The sequence below is a fragment of the Chiloscyllium plagiosum genome, unplaced genomic scaffold (assembly GCF_037043375.1).
Source record: "Chiloscyllium plagiosum isolate Xiang-an unplaced genomic scaffold, Cpla_swu_hap1 HiC_scaffold_28, whole genome shotgun sequence".
Lineage (NCBI taxonomy): Eukaryota > Metazoa > Chordata > Chondrichthyes > Orectolobiformes > Hemiscylliidae > Chiloscyllium > Chiloscyllium plagiosum.
In genome coordinates, this window is record NW_028270166.1 from 6,060,618 (window position 1) to 6,082,088 (window position 21,471).

The window sequence follows — 21,471 nt, forward strand, 5'->3', positions numbered from 1 at the left end:
TTGGACTTGAGTCAGGAACATCGCAGGGTAATATAGTACAATAAAGCAGTGATATTTTCTTGCATTTAATCACTAAACTTAGAGATTAGGAAAGGATATTTCCAGTTTCTCTAGTTAAATTCATTGAATTTAATCTCACTAGAGGAGGCCATTTATCCAAGTGCACTACTGTCACCTCCCTGGATGGCCAAGCTGCTTTGCACTACCACTTTTCCTTTTACCATATCCTTTTAGCTTTATTCCTCAAATATTTACATTTCCATTATAAAAGTAATTGCACATCTGCCTCCTGGACTTACTCTTGTCAACAGTTGAAATGTTGAATGATGAAATTGTCAAATCTCATAACTCTCCCTGTTAAGTTATTTATTTAGGTTCTCCAATTTTTAGTGAGGGAGGGGATGGGAAAATTTTCATGTCTTGGCTTTCTCACCACTATCCTACCCCATTCACCCACCAGTATGCTTACAAATTCCAGTTATCAAAGTGTCCCCAGGTAGCTTGCTGCATGCTTTGATATTCATGATTGTGTTCTCACGTGAGATTGGACAGTGTTGTTTAAAGGATCAGGTGTTGAATGTTGGGGTGAAGAACATCTCAGTGGTGTTTTTTCTGTGTTTCAGGTGACGGTGATGCACTCCATGCAAGCTGGATACCTAGAGAAAGCTCAGAAGTACACAGATAAAGCACTCATGCAGTTAGAAAAATTAAAAAGTAAGTCATGTGGAACTCCTGTCTGTTTTCAGTTTCACATAGATGCTTGGTGAGGCTTAGATTTATGGATCTTTTCCACTTTGCAATTGAATTGTAGATTCTGAAGATTGTCATCTTCAAGCCTGGATTGAATTGCACAGCAATAGGTTACAGCACTGGTGGGTCAAGGTCTGTCTCTATAACACGGGTACAGTACTGGTGGGGCCATGTCTATCACTGTATAACATGGGTAAAGTACTGTTGGGTCAAGGTCTATCACTATAACATGAGTACAGTACCGGTGGGGCCAGCTCTCCCATTATTTATTGCAGTACAGTACCTCTGTGCACAGGTTTCTCATTGTATAACACTGGGGTGTAGTAATGGTGACTGCAGGACAATCACTATCACACTGGCTTAAAATACTGGTGGGTACAGATCTGTCATTGTTTAACACTGGGAACAATACAACTGGGCAATGTTATCACTGTAAACATGTCACCTTTTTGGCCTGTCTGGCTTGGTTACACTACCTTTTAACCATGGAAGCATTATTTAGAAATGAAGGTTCCAACTGATAGGTCATGCTTGCTGTTTGTATAAATTTTCTAAAGACTTCTTAAGACACTTACTATTCAATGGTTTGGTTTTAAAGCTTTACATTAGAAATGGTATTTGATGTATCATAGTAATGTAAAACATAGTTCTCTCTTATCTGTACAGTGCTGGACTGCAGCCCAATACTCTCTTCATTTCAAGTCATGTTACTGGAACATATTATCATGTGTCGACTTGTAACAGGCCACAAAGCAACAGCTCTCCAAGAGGTTTGTACACTGTCTCGTAGCCTGGACAGGATCAGAAAAAGATAGTATGTTAAGCACAATTTAGACTTTAACCTCTGAGACATGAGTTCACATCCTACTTGGTTTTGAGCAAAAGTCTCTCATCTGTTGCCCACGATAACAACAATTGCATTTGTATTGTGTCTTTAATATACTAACTTATCTTCATATTTTTAACAAGGAGGATTTTTAAATAGAATTTGGTATCATCCACATCAGAACACATTGGAAGAAAAGGCCAAAATCTTGGTTAATGAGAATGCGTTTAAGGAGTGTCTTAAAGACCAGTGTTTTAAAGGAGGGTCCAAAACCTTGGAGGAAAGGCAGTTTAAACCAGTGGTAGTGTCCCTTCCTCTGGGCCAGAAGAGACAGATTAAAGTCCTACTTGCTCCAGAGGTGTGTCATAACATATCTGGATAGGTTGATTGAAAATATCTGGAAGATTAAGGATTGTCTAGATGATGTGTTCAATACACTAAAATAGTTGAGTGGCAGGTTGGCTCAGTGATTGGCACTGCTGCCTAACAGCACCAGGGATCCAGATTTGATTCCACCCTCAGGCGACTTTCTATGTGGAGCTTGCCCATTTTCCCTGACCCTGCATGTGTTTCGTCCGGATGCTCCGGTTTCATCCCACAGTCCACTGATGTGCAGGCTAGCTGGATTAGCCATGCAAAATTGCCCATACTGTCCAAAGATGTGCAGGCTAGATGGATTAGCCAAGGAAAATGTAGTGTTACTGGAATAGGATAGCGGAGTGGCTTCAGAGGGTCGGTGTGAACTTGCTGGGCCGAAGGGCCTATTTCTACACAGTAGGCGTTTTGTTCTGTTCTATTCCATTCTGTTCATAAATAGAATTACTAGGGATTCAAGAACAAACAGGCTTAACCTGAAGTTGATGTCAGGAAATACCTCTTCATAGAAAGAATAATGATACTCTTGAAATTTCTCACCAAGAAGTATTTTTGTTAGACAAGCAAGTCTATTACCGACTAGAATAGGAAATTAGAATTAAGCTATAGATCAGGTGTCATCAGATTCAATGGCAGCAAAGGGCCTGAATAACCTTTCTCTCTTCTCCTGATCCTGAAATTGGATCTCCAATCAATGCATTGTTGCAAATTTAGTTTAAGTACTTTAATATTTATAATTGGAACTTGTATCTGCTTTCAAAAGTAAATAGTTTATTAATTTCTATCAAGGCTGAAAGTGTGTTGGGTTACAAATAAAAAAATCCTACAATACAAGTCAAAATGAAAGTGATATATTTATACTGTTAAGGCATCACTTGAATTCTGAATATACATTGTCTATTGTAGAAAAATAAACTTAAACAATCTATGTTTCAGTTTTGTAACAGTTGCACAAGGCATCATAGTTTTTTTTTAAATTCCCCATATCTGTTTGTTTCTTTGAGGCTAACAATCATGAGCTGTTGTTCATAAAAGTTTGTAAACCAGAGTCCTTTTGACTGACCGGATGTAAGATTCTTGTCACTCAACCTTTATGAAGAAACCTTTGACAGTATGGGCTGAGTTGGGGCACCCTTTTAATAAGTGAGATTATGCAGAGAAATGGGTTTCCTGGTATCATAAATCTAAAGTGGCTTGATAGTAGGAGCCTGTGGCATATCAAGGTGATGTATTGTCTCTCTTACCTAGCTTAATGAGCTCCTCGTGATATCTTCAATCTGTAGGAACATAGGAAATTGAAGCATGAGTAAGCCACTCATTCTTTCGAAACTACTCCACCATTGACCTAGATCATGACCTAAATCACAAAACCCTGAAACATATTGTCTAGCTATCACCATTGTTAACAGCTAACCCAAGAATGCAACTTTAAAAAAAAGAGTTTTGTGATTTACACATGAAAGAAGTGAAACTATCACTGTATTCTAACAGATGAAAGGCTTAACAGACAATCAATTCTTCAATGTATGATTTCAGTTACATCACACTGCAAAATTTTGCTATAAATTCTGTGTTACGATCGAGCCCTCCACAATCACCTGATGAAGGAGCGTCGCTCCGAAAGCTAGTGTGCTTCCAATTAAACCTGTTGGACTATAACCTGGTGTTGTGTGATTTTTAAGGTTTTCCTAGGTTGATTTGGTTTCTTTGCTGATTTTAACAAATCCTCTGTAGAGAATACTTCTGAGTGCAATCTTAGTTTGCCAGCAGAAGCCAGTCTTGGTATAAATGCTAAACAATCTGAGATTCTTTACTTTAGAAACTAGAATACTGTAGAGCAACCTGATATAAACTTAAAGACTTCTCATGAGATTCAATTGAGTGGAAGCAGATAAGATATTTCCACTTGTAAGATGTTAGTCAGTAGTAAATTCAATAGGGAAACGCAGGATAAAATATTTCCTTCAAATAAGTGAAGCTGCAGGATTAAAATCTTAAAATTCAGTCCAATACTTATGAATTATTTTGCAAAAAAACTCATTATCGTAATGGAATCTTTTCAAGAGTATGTTGAGCAGGTGGACCTCACTAACGCAAATAGTTCAGATGAATAGTGCAAACGTGTAGGGAATCCAACTAAAATTAAGGAAGAAATAAGTAAAAGGATATGCAGAAAGGGTTGGATGAAGTAGGGTCACAGAATGCTGATGTGACATTTATTCTATTTAGGCAAAATGGACTGCTTCTAATGCTATAGATTAACACCTGAGGCAGCTGGTATGTGATCCTTTTTAGTGAAGCAAATGAAAGTAGTTTTTGATCAAAGGTTTATTTCATTGACATTCTTTATCTTGTCAGATTTCTCAGGTCTGTCAATTGTGTCAGCAGTCTCCCAGGTTGTTTTCAAACCATGCTGCCCAGCTTCACACGTTACTGGTAAGTAATGAAAAATAACGAAGATTCACTACTTGGTACACTTCTTTTTATATAATAGTTTCTCTCTCCTTTCCTCTGACCCCTTTCCGGGTAAGACTTGTTCTGAGGAAAACAGTCCACTGGAAAGATGGTTAATATTGGCAGACCTTTCATACTCAGGTGCACACACCCCTTACCAAATCTGAATTATCAGATCGCGACGAAGTACAGCATAGGGCCTGAGTTGAATTTGCTCCCTCATTAACCGATTTTCACATCCCACTTGAAATTGGCCAATTCAGAACCAACTAGAATGAAACCGGTGGATCTTTATAGAACCCCACAGAGTGGAAACAGGCCATTTCAGCCAGCAAATTCACACCAACTCTGCCAAGAGTAGCCCACCCAGACCTATTCCCTTAGTCTATTACTGTACATTTACCCCTGATAAATGCACCTAACCTACACACCCCTGAACACTATGGATAATTTAGCATGGCCATTTCACCTAACCTGCGCATCTTTGGACTGTGGGAGGAAACCCATGAAGACACGGGGAGAAAGTGCAAATTCCACACAGACGGTCACCCGATGCTGGAATCGAACTCCAGTCCCTGGCACTGTTGAGGCAGCAGTGCTAACCAGTCAGCCACTGTGCCATCCCAAATTGATGTCCTGTTTCTGCTGCAATCTTCTACTTTGTGTATTGTATACTGTCCTGTGGCGTTGGCTGAGTACGTGGAGTTAATACCAGTACCTCGCTGAGCAGTTCAGCCCTCAAACCAACTGATGCTTTGCTTATAGAGGATCTGAATTTAAATTCCAATCTCTGTTTGATTTCTCTATCTATTCTATTGGTGAATTTTGGCAATTCTCAGCCTGGGATATCTGGTCAATCTGATCCACCTGGTCGAAGGAGTTCCATTTGTGGGAAGTAGGAAGCACTGAACGTTGTGCAGTTGATGGTGTTGAACTTCCTCTAGAACTGTGTCATCACATGGTGAATCAGGAAGAAGCAGTCAGGCCCACAAGCAGATAGAAGGGTAGGAGCGGGATAGGTCTGCGCTGTTATGCTGTAGAATGTACTCTCGAAGCTCAGCTTTGCAGATATTTTCTAGTCAGTCTGTTCAGGAATATTATGACACAGTTCTGGACTAGATGGGACATGAATCCCTGGCTCAAAGGGAGGGATGCTGACACTATGCCACAATAGCCCTAACACAAACTAACTCTGTCACTCTTTTAATCGGCCGCATTGGGAGTGTTCTGATAAACCTGTCGAGCAGGTGAAACTTGAACCCAGGCCTTCTGACTCAGATAGGGACAATACCGCGACACTGTAAGGGCCCCTCCAAGCTGAACTTCACAGTTATTTTTAATCAACCTGTGCAGGGGTGTTCTGATGCACTTTTGGATCATATGGGACTTGACCCCAGATCTCCTAGATCAGAGGTAGGGACATTGCCACAAAACCCCAGATTTGTAAAACCTTTATCCTCACTACATCCTGGTGCACCACTTTGACCTAGCAAACAGAAACGGATGAGTTGATATCCTGTTTCTGATGCAGATTACATTTTCAGTGCTTCAATAGCTAATCATATTGATTAGATCCCCTACAATGTGGAAACAGGCCCTTCAGCCCAACCAGTCCACACCGACCCTCCGAAGAGTAACCCACCCAGACCCATTTCCCTCTGACTAATGCATCTAGCATTGTGGGCAATTTAGCGTGGCACACCTTTGGACTGTGGGAGGAAACTGGAGCAACCGGAGGAAACCCCCACAGACATGGGGAGAATGTGCAAACTCCACACAGATGGTCGCCCAAGGCTGGAATTGAACCTGGAACCCTGGTGCTGTGAGGCAGCAGTGCTAACACTGAGCCACCGTGCCACCATAATAATGTCACTGTTTCCCAATGTTATTACACTTGGCACACTGGAATTATTCCTATTACTCAGTGGCTTTGCTGAATTCTCTCTTGCTTTCTGTCACTCCTTCCCTCTTAACTTCATAAGGATGACTTGACTTGTTCACACATTTATATAAATTGAACATGTTTGCCAGCAAATAATTACTCCTGTTTTCCTCCCACAGGGTTTGTACTGCATCTCTGTAAACTGCATGGACAATGCAGAAGCACAGTTCACAACAGCACTTAGGGTAAGAGACCTTTCATATTTATTTTTACAAACTGTAACAGCCCTTGTCGTGTGGTGAGTTGGGAGCAGAATCTTATCTGAAACTCTGTATCTGGTGTTAGCTTTGGCTATGTAGGTGGAACGCTCATCTCTGGATTAGTATTCCTGGGTTCAGACCCTATTCCAAAGGCTTCTGCACAAAATCCATACTGACTGTCCAAGTTCAGAGAGCATGCTGTATTGCTAGAAGTGCTGTTGTTTGGATGAGGTGTTAGGTCACAGACCAGTTTGTCATGTCAGTGGACATAAAAGATCTCATAGAATTAAGCAAAGCAAATTTGGGGAATTCTTCCCTAATGACTCATACAATATTTGTCCCTCAACCGGCATCACTGTCAGATACTCGGATTGCTGTTTCCGATTTCATGTTGCGCGTGAATTGACTACAACTTTAATGGTAACAGACTATACAAATTCCAAGTATTTCTAAACCTATTCTCTTGTTACAGTTGACTACACATCAGGAATTATGGGCGTTCATAGTCACAAACCTGGCCAGCGTCTACATTAGGGAAGGCAACAGACATCAGGAGGTAAGAGACTTGATGCGCACCCTTTACTGTAAACTCTTAATTTCCCAATTTTCCCCAGTGGGATTGAAACCCATGTCCCTCGAGCATTAGCCCAGGTCTCTTGATACCAGTCCTGTAACAATACCACTACACCACCGTCTCCCTGGCATGGTGAGAGTCCACATGAACTCCTGACCTACAAAAGTGCTTTTGTTGATACCTTGAAGGATTTCTGAGAGATGTAATGATATTTTATAAATGCAAGTCAGCTCTACACCACAGTTTGTGAAATTTATGCATCATGTGGGTCTGCAACTGCTCATCTTGCAGAATCGGGTTATTTAATATTGATTTGCCCTTCTTTTTGCAAGGTTGGATTGTTGTACTTCAGAGTATTAATCCATTTACAAGATTTTTTTTGTTGTTTATTATAGTTGTACAATCTATTGGAAAGGATAAATCCAGATCACAACTTCCCAGTCAGGTAAGAAAGTCATTGGTTTCTTTTGGTACTGCTGTACAGAGCATGAGAGTTTATTATCCAAGGGAAGGCATATTTAATATAGCTGAGGCTACTGTGATTTGATGATTAAATGTGTAGAGGGGACTTTGGACTTGAATGCTGTATTTGATCTGGTAATGCTTGATGGGATGGTATTGAGGAAATTTGCTTTGCGTCTAATCTGTGCTGTTTGTTTGCATGAGAGGTCACTGGAAGATTCAAGGGTAATGCATAGATGAGCAGGAATAAACTGTTCAACTCCTCGAGCCTGTTGCACCACTCATTTAAACCTCTGAACCTCATCTGAACTTCACCTTGGTTTTTCTGTCTTTGCACTATATCCCTGATAGACTTGTCCACGGTGAAAAAAGGTCGATCTCATCCTTTAAAGTTCTAGTTGTGTTACAGCTCCCTCAGTATCCAGAATCTTTTTGGACACAGAGTTCCCAATTTATACTGCCCTTTGAATGGGCAAACCTTCATGATTTCACTCCAATATGGCTTATTTCTATTTCTAAATTTAAACTTGTACCCTTTTGATAAGATTCTCCTAATAGAGAAAATAACTTCCTTATCTACCTCAAAGTACCTTTCTCAACATTTTGATTAAATTCTCAATCTTCAACACTCAAGGGAATATTGCACAATTTTATGTAACTCCTCCTCATAATTAATATTTTTAAACCCTCCTGTTCTGGTGAGTTGGGGGGCAGTAGAAACAGGATTATGTAGTGATTCAGAATTGAAGTTCAATCAATCTTTAAGTGATGGGAAAGGATACCTCAAAGATTTCATTTCCAAGGCCGCTCTTTCTTGCGATGATTTTATATACGACTAGAGGGAGCAATATTAGATTTTTTTAGGTTATGAAATAGGTGATTCAGTAAAATTAATTATTATGAAAATTAAGGAAAGTTGGAGAGAAACATTGGCAGTATGGGGAGTTGTTTAAGTGCAGAAATCAAATTCCCTGTTGGTAAATATGAGGAAATGGACTTGATTTTTTGTTTTAAAAAAAGCAATGATTGCTCAAAGCCTGCAGATTGACAAGTCAATTTCCATCTCTAATGCAATATACCTTCTGCTAACTTCTCTTTCTCTTTCCTGTGTTGAGGGGGCTGACTCTTGCCAGGATGCAGTTCCACCATGCCATCAGTACTTCTCCCAAAGGATATGGAGAGACTAGTCAGTAAATGTCAGCCAACTTACAAGCTGTCGGAGGGAATATCTCAACAGTCCCTGATCCTCACCCAGTGTCTGTATACATCCTACACTGTTAATACGTCCTTAGGGCACTGGATTGTAACCTGCACGCTCGCTTGCACTGTTGCCTTGCAGATTGACTGTGCTCAGTTTTCATTTGCATGATATCTGTGGGGGTGTTGGTGAGTGTGTAATAGCATTGAGTGACCCAGCACTGCCACTAGAAAGAGAGAAAGAGTGTGTGTGTGCGCGCAGAGCAATTGACGGCACACCAGTTGACACCTACCAATTGAAGGTTCTTGCACTGTCTACCAGACTTCGCTTTGCAACCTCCTGCTGATTTGTGTGCAGGAGGTCTGGCACTACAGAGTTGCTGTTGTCTCCATGGAGATGCCAACATCAGTCAGTTTCAAATAAGCAATGTCTGTATTTTGTAAATGTAAATCAAGCCCACGTGGAAATCAGAATTTTCTTTTCCTGAACCAAGACACGTTTCAAACACTCCACTTCTATATGTGTGTTTCTCTGGAAGAGGACAGAGATGAATTTTTGGCTTCTTTTCTTTTGCCATCCATTGTACACTGTCATGTGTTTGTGCCCGAAATAACACTGTGTCCTACTTGTGTCTTCCAGTTCTCACTGTCTCCGAGCAGCTGCATTCTACATCCGAGGCCTCCTGTCCTTCTTTCAGGGAAGGTACAATGAAGCAAAGTGAGTGTTTAGCTTTCCACAGCTGCCTGATTGCTTTAGTTGTTGAGGGAGACATCTCTAATGAATAGAGTGGTTGCTTCCATTGTTCCACTGAAATACCTTTCACTCCAATTCTAGAATCACAACAGTGCTTGATCTCTACCCGCCTTCTATTCCCTTACAAAAGCAAACCTTTTGGCTCAATAAATATGTGACTTCAACGTCTTGTATTAATTGATACTTTTAAAAAAAAAACTTTTAGAAGTTTGTGAATACTTGGTTATCCCGGTTCTTGAAGTCCTGCTTTGATTCCACAACCTCTAGCTGTCATCCGTCACCTAGGCTTACAGATGTGACCTGAGAAACCTCCTCTTCAGTTACACATTTTGGCCACTATTTGTCTCTCTGGATAGGGGTTGTTTCCCAACAGTGATACTGTTGCAGTAGTCAGTCTTAGATTTATCTGCCTTCCTTAAATGACACTATTGGTAGCTTTATTGATATTTAAACTTGCCAGTTAAGTTTGATGAAAATTATTTGTGTAGCTCATTGCAGAAGTGATGACGTAATGATTAATGCAAGTGATTCATTGTTGGAGTTGAGGTTTATAAGATTGTGTTTCGATACTGTATGAGATCATATGGCCAACTCTGAAGTCTGCCTGGTAGAAAGCCTGGGTAGGTTGATTGTTGTTAGAGTTTAAAGGGGCCCAGATTGTTTTACTGGGCAGACTTTTACACTGGTGATAAAAGTGGCAGAATGTGTGGAAATAGTAAAAATATTCTTGAGTCTCCAAAGGCCCAGAAAAGCATAGAGAATGTTTTTGATTGTAAACAATTGCTTTAAACTTCCATTTATGTCCAAGTTAGATATAGTTTGGCTTCTCAAGGATATCTAATCAGCATTTCTACCTGGGTACAATGCCCAGGGTGACAGACATTGTCATGGAGATCTGGGAGCTAGAGTGGTTAAAAGGTACCTGTGGTTCACCATGTGGGTGGGAGCTCACACTCCAGTTAGAATTTAAACAAGTTGGGAAGCTGTGACTGGAGAAAGAAATCTCCAGGAAAACTTGCAGTATGAAAGACAGTTTTGAGGCTTCATTATACATAGAGGTTGGTGTGGTGGGGGAACAGTCCATTTCTGCAGATGCTGGAAACTAGAGTTTAAATCAGAATGGTGCTGGAAAAGCACAGCAGGTCAGGCAGCAGCCGAGGAGCAGGAAAATCGATGTTTTGGGCAAAAACCTACTCCAGGTCCTAGCTCCCAGCCCTGCCGAGTTTTCACCACCCCCACCCCCCCCAGACCTTCCCCTCACTGAGGACGAACGATCTGTGCTCAGCAAAAGCCTTACTTTTAAGGCCCTCCATCCACGCATCGATGACTTTAATATGCACTTTCTTCTGCTTGTCTAGGTCAGCTGTATTACAGTGGGGCAGTCTCCTCCTGGCCAATAGGTTTGCTAACTGACCTTTATTTATTGTCATATGGTGGGTGAACTGCCAGTTTTTGTACCTGCCATGACCACCTAAAATATTCTGGGGATCATGTCAGCTGTAAACATGAGGATTGATAGCCTTATGCCCCCTTGCCAATAATGTCTGTCAAGGACATGTAAGATCCAAACTCTGAAGTTAGAAAGAATAGTAAAGGAACAGACTTGAAGATTTACTTCAAGTGCCAAAAATCATTTTAAGACTCATCCATTGACATAAAATGCACTACTTTTTTTTGGGATGTGTTAAAAATTGGTGCTTTTATCTGTTTGCTGATATCTTGAAATGTGACAGTCCGTATTATCTGTTCCACTATTAACTACAATTTTTACTTTCTAAAAATAAATCCTCAGCCTGTGCAGGGATCATAACATCATTACACCATGCAAACTGTGTAGAAATATCTCAAGGTACTTGTCATTGCCTCTAACTTACCCAGTTGTAGCTGTTCTCCATTGTAAAGTTCGAGATGCTCTCATCCTTGTGCAGACTAATAATGAATGATGTGAGAAATGAAAATGCAAGGTCAGGGAAAATAGCAGGAGACTTCAGAGACTTAACAGGCTGTTTCCCTAATCTGGATTGTCTAGAACTAGGTATCGTAGTCTGAAGATAAGGAGTTTGTCATTTCAGACTAAGATAAGGAGAAATTTCATACTCTGAATTCCAAAGCTTCACATTTGTCTAGCAGCTTGATCTTACTGAATGGCAGAACAGACTCTAGTGGCTGTATGGCAACTGGTATTATTTTCTTAAGGTTGACATAGATTTGGAAGAACGGATTGGTGTTCATAGACACAAAATGGTGTGAGGAAGGAGAGTGCACTAGAAAAAGGTACATCGGTCCCTTGCACATCTTGTCACAGCAGATCTCTTCTCGAAACAGTGACTGACTGAGTGTTCTTTGTTTTGAAGGCGATTTCTACGAGAGACTCTGAAAATGTCAAATGCAGAGGATTTGAATCGATTAACAGCCTGTTCCTTAGTGTTACTGGGTCACATATTCTATGCACTAGGAAACCACAGAGTGAGTTGAGTCCTCTTACTGAAAAATATCATGATGGGCATTTGGTTTGAGTAGCTGTGTTGCAAAATGTTTATTCAACATTGAAGTAGGTGAGGGGGCCCAGTATTTCTTCAGTCTTGCCATTTCACCAGCTTTGATCAATGTGCTCTGCCCTTTTCCTACTATGAACAGTACTGCAACAACTTATGCATTTGTTGTCTGGTAAGTTCTGCAGAGCACAGTTACAGGTTCAGTGGGTGCTGATTCTTGCAGTGCTTCCCAAAGGTTTTTCTGCTGTGTACCCCATTGTAATGCTTCATATTTGGTGTAATCCCAGAATGTAAATTGAGCTGTTGAGTGACTGGGTATTCAATCAACAGACGTACAGGCACAAAAACCAATTAAGACAACTTGTCATTTCTCAAGGTGTATTTGTGTATTGGGGCTCAGAGCTGATCGGATTGGGCCAGTTTCACATACAAAAATAATCATGGTTATTTAAAAATGGTAAATCAGAGTCTCTGCTCCACAGTCACTATTGCTGCCCCCTGCTTCGGCTCACAAGCAGCTGTTTGGGGAACACTGGCTTATTTTTGTGATTGGCCCAGGACTGTGCCGTTTTCCTTGCACAGTTATATGTCTGTCTCTCTCTCGCTCTCTCACGCGCTCGCTGTCTCACACTCTCACTCTCTCAAGATCCAGACCAATGCTTCCGGCTGCAATAAAGTTGGAGGTGCTGGCTTTCAGATAGAACGTTAAACTGAGGTCCTTACTCCTGCCCTCAAGTTGACAATGGCACAGTTTTAAAGATGAATGTGATTATCCAGTAGTGTCCTGCTCTATATTTATTCCTCAGTCAGTTAGGCTTTGTCTTAATGATGAGAGAGAATAGTGACAGAGTAGGCAAAAAAATCATAGAATCCCTAAAGTGTCGAAAGAGGCCAATTGGCCCATCGAGTCCACACTGACCCTCCGAAGGACATTCCATCCAACCCACTACCCTATTCCTATAACTGCATTTCTCATGGCTAACCCACCTAACCCCCACATCCCTGGAAACTATAGCGTGATTTAGAATGGCCGGTCCACTCTAATCTGTACATCTTTGGACTTTGGGGTGAAACTGGAGCACCTGGAGGATACCCACGCAGAGATGGGGAGAATATACAAACTCCACAGACAGTAGCCTGAGGGTGGAATCAAATCTGTGCCCCTGTTGCTCCAGAGGCAGCAGTGCTAACCACTGAGCCAGTGTTCCATGGTAAAGCAAGGGAAGCAAATCCTGCAATCCAGATCCAACTACTACTTGGGGCATCCTGTCCCACGTTCCCAAAGATCTTCAGGTTGCAAATCATCCTATTCGGTCACAAGAAGATCCTTGGCAAAAAAATTGTGACCCTGTGTAGACACTGTTGTTGAAGTGAGGGACAACAATAATGTTGTGTTTAATTATGCCATAATCTAATCTATTATAGAAGTGACCATTCATTTGACAAATCTATGTGAAAAGGGTTCATTGAGTTCACAGGCTTGCTTACTTGTCTTCCATTTCACAGGAAAGTAATAACATGGTGGTGCCAGCCATGCAGCTGGCAAGCAAGATCCCAGACATGTCAGTGCAGCTGTGGTCTTCAGCATTACTCCGGGGTAAGTAAAAGTCAGGTAACAGGCAGTGTTCTATCTTGGATAGCTGTGTGTGGGATCTAGGGTGATCAGGTGTAATAATTAAATGCATTACAATAGAATCAGAGTCGGTGTGGAACTCTCAATCAGATTTAGTTTCCCTTCCTGGCAGTTTGTTCATCCTATGTTTACCTTGCTTGTTGTGAGTGTAGCGTCCTAGAGTGTTAAAATTACACCGATGTGACATTTTTCACTAGAATCAATGTTGCAGGATTTTGTCTTTTATTTGTCTGCTTTCTTCAAGTGGAAAGTGGGCCATTTTATTTTATTTGTTCTGTTACCCTCTTACATTCTCTGACCCCCAAACACCCACCCAGACATCCCGCCAGCAGCACACTGATCCTCTAGTCACATTAATTCACGGTGGAGTAAAGTTCCACAGTATCATGCATTCTCCCCCTTCTATCATATGCAAGAAGTCATTCTCCATGTGGAACTGAAGCTGTTCACCCTGGTAGGGCATCACAACCAGGAATGATCCTAACTTTCCCCCAGCTGATGTACTTTGAGTAACCATCAGGGTCACATTTCAAGTGTTGCAGAGTGGAGGCTCTGACCGAATTCATCCATCAGCTCTGGCTTGTCAGATTATCCAGGTGAAAGGGAGCTGAGGCTGCTTTATCTGCTCCAACCAAGTAAATTCCCCTCTGTACTTTGCACTAACATGATTAGCGGAAGTGAAGAATGCTAAGGTGTTTTGTCCATTGTGAGTTGTTCCACATCTAAATTTCCAATGTTGTCAGAGTCTAACGGAACAACTGTACAGAAACTGCATTACGCTCGAGCTTTAGGCTTCACTTAATTTTCAGTCTCCAAAACTGCAGCCTTTTCAGTTTGATGCTCAGTGTCAAAAGAACTGTTACTCTGATCTGTTTGTGCACCTCATAGAGTCATAGAGATGTACAGCATGGAAACAGACCCTTCGGTCCAACTCAGCCATGCCGACCAGATATCCCAACCCAATCTAGTCCCACCTGCCAGCACCTGCCCCTATTCCGATCTTTACACCGCTGAGGCCAAACGCCAGCTTGCAGATACCTCCTCCTACTGCCCCCTTGACCATGACCCCACCCCCTACCACCAAACCATCATCTCCCAGACCATATCCATAACCTCATCACCTCGGGGGATCTCCCATCCACCGCCTCCAACCTCATAGTCCCACAATCCGCACCGCCCGCTTCTAACTCCTGCCCAAAATCCACAAACCTGACTGCCCCGGCCGACCCATTGTCTCCGCCTGCTCCTGCCCCACCGAACTCATCTCCACATACCTTGACACGGTCCTGTCCCCCTTAGTCCAAGAACTCCCCACCTACGTTCGGGACATCACCCATGCCCTCCACCTCCTCCATGATTTTTGCTTCCCTGGTCCCCAACGCCTTATCTTCACCATGGACATCCAGTCCCTGTACACCTCCATCCCCCATCACGAAGGACTCCAAGCCCTCCGCTTCTTCCTTTCCTGCCGTACCAACCAGTACCTTTCCACTGACACCCTCCTTCGACTGACTGAACTGGTCCTCACCCTGAACAACTTCTCTTTCCAATCCTCCCACTTCCTCCAAACGAAAGGAGTAGCCATGGGCACCCACATGGGCCCCAGCTATGCCTGCCTCTTCGTAGGATATGTGGAACAGTCCATCTTCCGCAACTACACTGGCCCCACCCCCACCTTTTCCTCCGCTACATCGATGACTGTATCGGCGCCGCCTCGTGCTCCCACGTGGAGGTTGAACAGTTCATCCACTTCACCAACACCTTCCACCCCGACCTCACATTCACCTGGACAGTCTCAGATTCCTCCCTCCCCTTCCTCGACCTTTCTATTTCTATCTCAGGCGACCGAATCAACACGGACATCTACTACAAACCGACCGACTCCCACAGCTACCTGGACTACACCTCCTCCCACCCTGCCCCCTGTAAAAACGCCATCCCATTCTCCCAATTCCTTCGTCTCCGCCGCATCTGCTCCCAGGAGGACCAGTTCCAAAAACGTACAACCCAGATGGCCTCCTTCTTCAAGGACCGCAATTTCCCCCCAGACGTGGTCGACGATGCCCTCCACCGCATCTCTTCCACTTCCCGCTCCTCCGCCCTTGACCCCCGCCCCTCCAACCGCCACCAGGAAAGAACCCCACTGGTCCTCACCTACCACCCCACCAACCTCCATGTACAGCGCATCATCCGCCGTCATTTCCGCCACCTCCAAACGGACCCCACCACTAAGGATATATTTCCCTCCCCTCCCCTATCAGCATTCCGTAAAGACCACTCCCTCCGTGATTCCCTCGTCAGATCCACCCCCCCCCCACCAACCCAACCTCCACTCCCGGCACTTTCCCCTGCAACCGCAGGAGGTGCAAGACTTGCGCCCACACCTCCCCCCTCACCTCCCTCCAAGGCCCCAAAGGAAACTTCCATATCCGCCACAAATTCACCTGCACCTCCACACACACCATCTATTGCATCCTCTGCACCCGATGTGGCCTCCTCTATATTGGGGAGACAGGCCGTCTACTTGCGGAGCGTTTCAGAGAACACCTCAGGGACACCCGGACCAACCAACTCAACCACCCTGTGGCTCAACACTTCAACTCCCCTCCCACTCCACCAAGGATATGCAGGTCTTTGGACTCCTCCATCGCCAGACCACAACAACACGACGGTTGGAGGAAGAGCGCCTCATCTTCTGCCTAGGAACCCTCCAACCACAAGGGATGAACTCGGATTTCACCAGTTTCCTCCTTTCCCCTCCCCCCACCTTGTCTCAGTCAAATCCATCAAACTCAGTACCGCCTTCCTACTTCTTCCTGACCTCTCCGCCCCCACCCCAGTCTGACCTATCACCCTCACCTTGACCTCTTTCCACCTATCGCATTTCCGACGCCCCTCCCCCAAGTCCACCTCCCTACCTTTTATCTTAGCATGCTGGACACACTTTCCTCATTCCTGAAGAAGGGCTTATGCCAGAAACGTCGATTCTCCTGTTCCCTGGATGCTGCCAGATCTGCTGTGCTTTTCCAGCAACACATTTTCAGCCCTGCCCCATATCCGTCCAAACCCTTCCTATTCACATACCCATCCAGATGCCTTTTAAATGTTGCACTTGTACCAGCCTCCACCACTTCCTCTGGCAGTTCATTCCATACACGTATCACCCACTGCATGAAAGCGTTGTCCCTTAGATCTCTTTTATATCTTTCCCCTCTCACCCTAACACTATACCCTCTAGTTGTGGACTCCCCCACGCCATGGAAGAGACTTTGTCTATTTATCCTATCCATGCCCCTCATAATTTTGTAAACCTTTATAAGGCCACCCCTCAGAATCCGACGCTTCAGGGAAAACAGCCCCAGCCTGTTCAGCCTCTCCCTGTAGCTCAAATCCTCCAACCCTGGCACTATCCTTGTAAATCTTTTCTGAACCCTTTCAAGTTTCACAACATCTTTCCAATAGAAAGGAGACCAGAATTGCGTGCAATATTCCAAAAGTGGCCTAACCAATGTCCTATATAGACACATGACCTCCCAACACCTGTACTCAATACTCTGATCAATAAAGGAAAGCATACCAAATGCCATCTTCAGTATCCTATCTACCTGTGACTCTACCTTCAAGGAGCTATGAACCTGCACTCCAAGGTCTCTTTGTTCAGCAACATTTCACAGGACCTTACTACTAATTGTGTAAGTCCTGCTAAGATTTGCTTTCTCAAAATGCAGCACCTCGCATTTATCTAAATTAAACTCCATCTGCCACTTCTCAGCCCATTGGCCTATCTGATCAAGATCCTGTTGTAATCTGAGGTAACCTTCTTTGCTGTCCACTATACCTCCAATTTTGGTGTCATCTGCAAGCTTACTAACTATACCTCCGATGTTCACACCCAAATCATTTATATAAATGATGAAAACTAGTGGACCCAGCACCGATCCTTGTGGCACTGCACTGGTCACGGACCTTCAGTCTGAAAACCAACCCTCCACTACCACCCTCTGTCTTTTACCTTTTTGAGCCAGTTCTGTATGCAAATGGCCAGTTCTCCCTGCATTCCATGAGATCTAACCTTGCTAACCAGTCTCTCATGGGGATCCTTATCAAAAGCCTTACTGAAGTCAATTTAGATCACGTCTACCACTCTGCCCTCATCAATCCTCTTTGTTACTTCAAAAAACTCAATCAAGTTTGTGAGATATTATTTCCCATGCACAAAGCCATGTTGACTATCCCTAATTAGTCCTTGCCTTTCTAAATATATGTACATCCAGTCATAGAGATGTACAGCATGGAAACAGACCCTTCGGTCCAACCCAATCTAGTCCCACCTGCCAGCACCCGGCCCATATTCTTCCAAACTCTTCCTATTCATATACCCATCCAAATGCCTGTTAAATGTTGCAATTGTACCAGCGTCCACCACATCCTCTGGCAGCTCATTCCACACACGTACCACCCTCTGCATCAAAAAGTTGCCCCTGAGGTCTCTTTTATATCTTTCCCCTCTCACCCTAAACCTATGCCCTCTAATCCTGGACTTCCCCCACCCCAGGGAAAAGACCTTGTCTATTTATCCTATCCATGCCCCTCAGAATTCCTTCCAACAGCTTGCCCACCACTGACATCCGACTCACCGGTCTATAATTCTCTGGCTTGTCTATACCACCTTTTTTAAATAGTGGCATCACGTTAGCCAACCTCAAGTCTTCTGGCACCTCACCTGTGATTATCGATGATACAATTATCTCAGCATGGGGCCCAGCAATCACTTGCCTAGCTTCCCACAGAATTCTGGGTGCACCTGATCAGCTCCTGGGGATGTATCCACCTTTATGCATTTCAAGACATCGCGCACTTCCTCCTCTGTAATTTGAATAATTTTCAAGATGTCACCATCCATTTCCCTACATTATATATCTTCCTCGGAGAGGTTGAGTGATAGTAACACTATGATGACCCAGGAACTAGAAAAAACACGTTACTTTGTTATGAAAGAGATTATTTTTCCTCTGAGGAAATTTACTACATACAAAACTCTAATAAGTAGAAAAGTTGCATTCTTGAATGTCTGACAGATGAATGCACACTTGTGCTTGATAGTGATGTCCCCACAAGCAAATAGCCAGCTGATTCTCACTGTATGGTCACTGGTGTGCTACTGGGAGTGGTTCGTAGAAGTGTACCTCCCCCAAATGTTGGATCTTTAGTGTGGGAGATGGAGTTTTTCTTTTGGTTTTCTGATTCTCTAAAAAGTTTCAGACCCTCCAAATTGTAAATGTTTGTTTTACCAGTATGTGCAGTCCTCCCACCTACCTCCTGGTGTCAGTAATCAGCCGTAGTTAGCATCCATGCCACCCAGTGGTGCATGGCAATGATGTGCAAGTGACAGCCATGAACTGATTCAAAAACATAAGGAAAACAACGTAATTGCATTTATATGGCTCCTTTCGCGTAAAATGTCTAAAAGTATGTCACGGCAGTATTATAAAGCAAAATAGAGAAATGTAAATTTATGCACCTTAGTGGGAAGGTTACTTATTATTTGGTAGATTTGAGTTTGGGTGAGGTAGAGGAACAAAGGGATCTAGGAGTGTAATCGCAAACAGCAATCATAAAATGTTTTATCACCGGCTAGCAAGGCCATTTAAAAATAATGTAAAGAGAGTATTTCTAGGTTTATAGAATTGAAAAGTAGAGATGAAGGAAATACTAACTTTGTATTGAAGCTTCGTTATACCACATTTACAGTACTGGGTGTAATTATCCTTGCCATAAGAAAAGAATATAGAAGAACTGGCGATGGTGTAGAGAACATTCAGAAGCATGATTCAAGAATTGCTTAGGTATACTTACCAAGAAAGGATTGACAAGCTGTTTTCCTTGGAGGTGGGGGAGAGAAAAGGGTGAAGGGTAACCTAATAAAAGCCTTTCAAATTATTGAAGGTTTTAATAGAGAAAATGGCAAAAAAATGCTTCCTCTAACAGGAAAGAGCATAACTAAAGGCTGTCGATATAAAATAGTCATTAAAAAAAAAATCCAGTAGAGAATTGAAAATAAATTTATTTACCCAAAGAGTTATGCGAATAGGGGACTTGCTAGCATAGGCAAGAGATGGAGTGAATAATATTGATGCATTTAATGGGAAACTAGTCAAAGTGTTTAAGGAAGAAGAAAAAAAGAGGTCACCACAGTACATTTAGATGAGAAAGAATGAGAGGAGGCATTACTGAACCATAAATACTGACGTGGGGTATTTGGGCCAAATGGCCTGTTTCTGTGACATATATCCAATATAAAATTTGACAGTGAGCTACTAATGGGGCAGATGGCCAAAAGATTGGTTAGAGATGTTCGAGGGAGTCTTACAAGAAGTGGGGAAGTATGGGGAAGGAATTCTGCAGTAAACTGTAAAATAAAAAGCAAAATGGCTGATGGAATTCAATGTGAGCAAATGCGAGGTCTTGCACTTTGGAAAAAAGAATACAAGCATGGACTACTTTCTAAACGGTGAAAAAATTCGTAAAGCCAAAGTACAGAGGGATCTGGGAGTGCTAGTTGAGGATTCTCTAAAGGTAAACATGCAGGTTGAGTCCGTGATTAAGAAAGCGAATGCAATGTGGTCATTTATCTCAAGAGGGTTGGAATATAAAAGCTCTGTTGTGCTACTGAGACTTTATAAAGCTCTGGTTAGGCCCCATTTGGAGTACTGTGTCCAGTTTTGGTCCCCACACCTCAGGAAGGACATACTGGCACTGGAGCGTGTCCAGCGGAGATTCACACGGATGATCCCTGGGATGGTAGGTCTAACATATGAGGAACGGCTGAGGATCCTGGGATTGTATTCATTGGAGTTTAGAAGATTAAGGGGAGATCTAATAGAAACTTACAAGATAATACATGGCTTGGAGAGGGTGGACGCTAGGAAATTGTTTCCGTTAGGCGAGGAGACTAGGACCCGTGGACACAGCCTTAGAATTAGAGGGGGTAAATTCGGAACAGAAATGCGGAGGCATTTCTTCAGCCAGAGAGTGGTGGGCCTGTGGAATTCATTGCCACAGAGTGCAGTGGAGGCCGGGACGCTAAATGTGTTCAAGGCAGAGATTGATAAATTCTTGATGTCACAAGGAATTAAGGGCTACAGGGAGAATGCGGGTAAGTGGAGTTGAAATGCCCATCCGCCATGATTGAATGGTGGAGTGGACTCGATGGGCCGAATGGCCTTGCTTCCGCTCCTATGTCTTATGGTTTTAATGGTCTTAAAATGCTGCAGACATTGAACATAAAATGTAAAACAATACAACACAGGAACAGGTCCTCCAACCCACAATATTGTGCTGAACATGGCACCAAATGAAACTAATCACTTCTCCTACCCTTGGTCCATATCCCTTCATTCCTTCTATTTTCATGTGCTTGTCTAAAAGTTTCTGAAATGCCCGTCTCATATCTGCCTCCAGCACTACCCCTGGCAGTGCCTTTCAGACTCTTACCACTTTCTTTTAATCAAAAAAAAACTTGCCCCTCACATCTCCTTTGAACTTTCCCCCCCATCTCACCTTTAATGCTTGCTCCCTAGTTTTAGACATTTAAACTCTCTGAAAAAAATTCTGGCCATCAACCCTTCAATGCATCTCATAATTTTATAGACTTATCAAGTCTCCCCTCAGCCTCCGCCACCAGAGAAAACGCAGTTTTTCTAGCCTCTCTATCTAGCTCATACCCTCTAATCCTGGCAGCACCCTAGTGAATGTCTTCTGCACTCTCCAAAACCTCCACATCCTTCCTGTAATATGGCGAGTAGATTT

The 21,471-nt window shown here is 43.0% G+C and overlaps 1 protein-coding gene across 2 annotated transcripts in view; it reads left to right on the plus strand.

Annotated features, from left to right (window-relative positions):
* The window catches only part of mau2 (MAU2 sister chromatid cohesion factor), a 65,878-nt gene that overhangs the window by 33,656 nt on the left and 10,751 nt on the right, over window positions 1-21,471 (plus strand). For both annotated transcript variants that reach the window (XM_087975927.1, XM_087975928.1), the window contains 9 exons: window positions 624-714; window positions 1,417-1,520; window positions 4,310-4,387; window positions 6,467-6,532; window positions 7,020-7,103; window positions 7,517-7,566; window positions 9,421-9,498; window positions 11,889-12,000; window positions 13,536-13,626. In XM_087975927.1, the coding sequence (XP_087832053.1) occupies window positions 624-714; window positions 1,417-1,520; window positions 4,310-4,387; window positions 6,467-6,532; window positions 7,020-7,103; window positions 7,517-7,566; window positions 9,421-9,498; window positions 11,889-12,000; window positions 13,536-13,626 (754 nt within the window). The remainder of the gene's footprint in view (window positions 1-623; window positions 715-1,416; window positions 1,521-4,309; window positions 4,388-6,466; window positions 6,533-7,019; window positions 7,104-7,516; window positions 7,567-9,420; window positions 9,499-11,888; window positions 12,001-13,535; window positions 13,627-21,471) is intronic.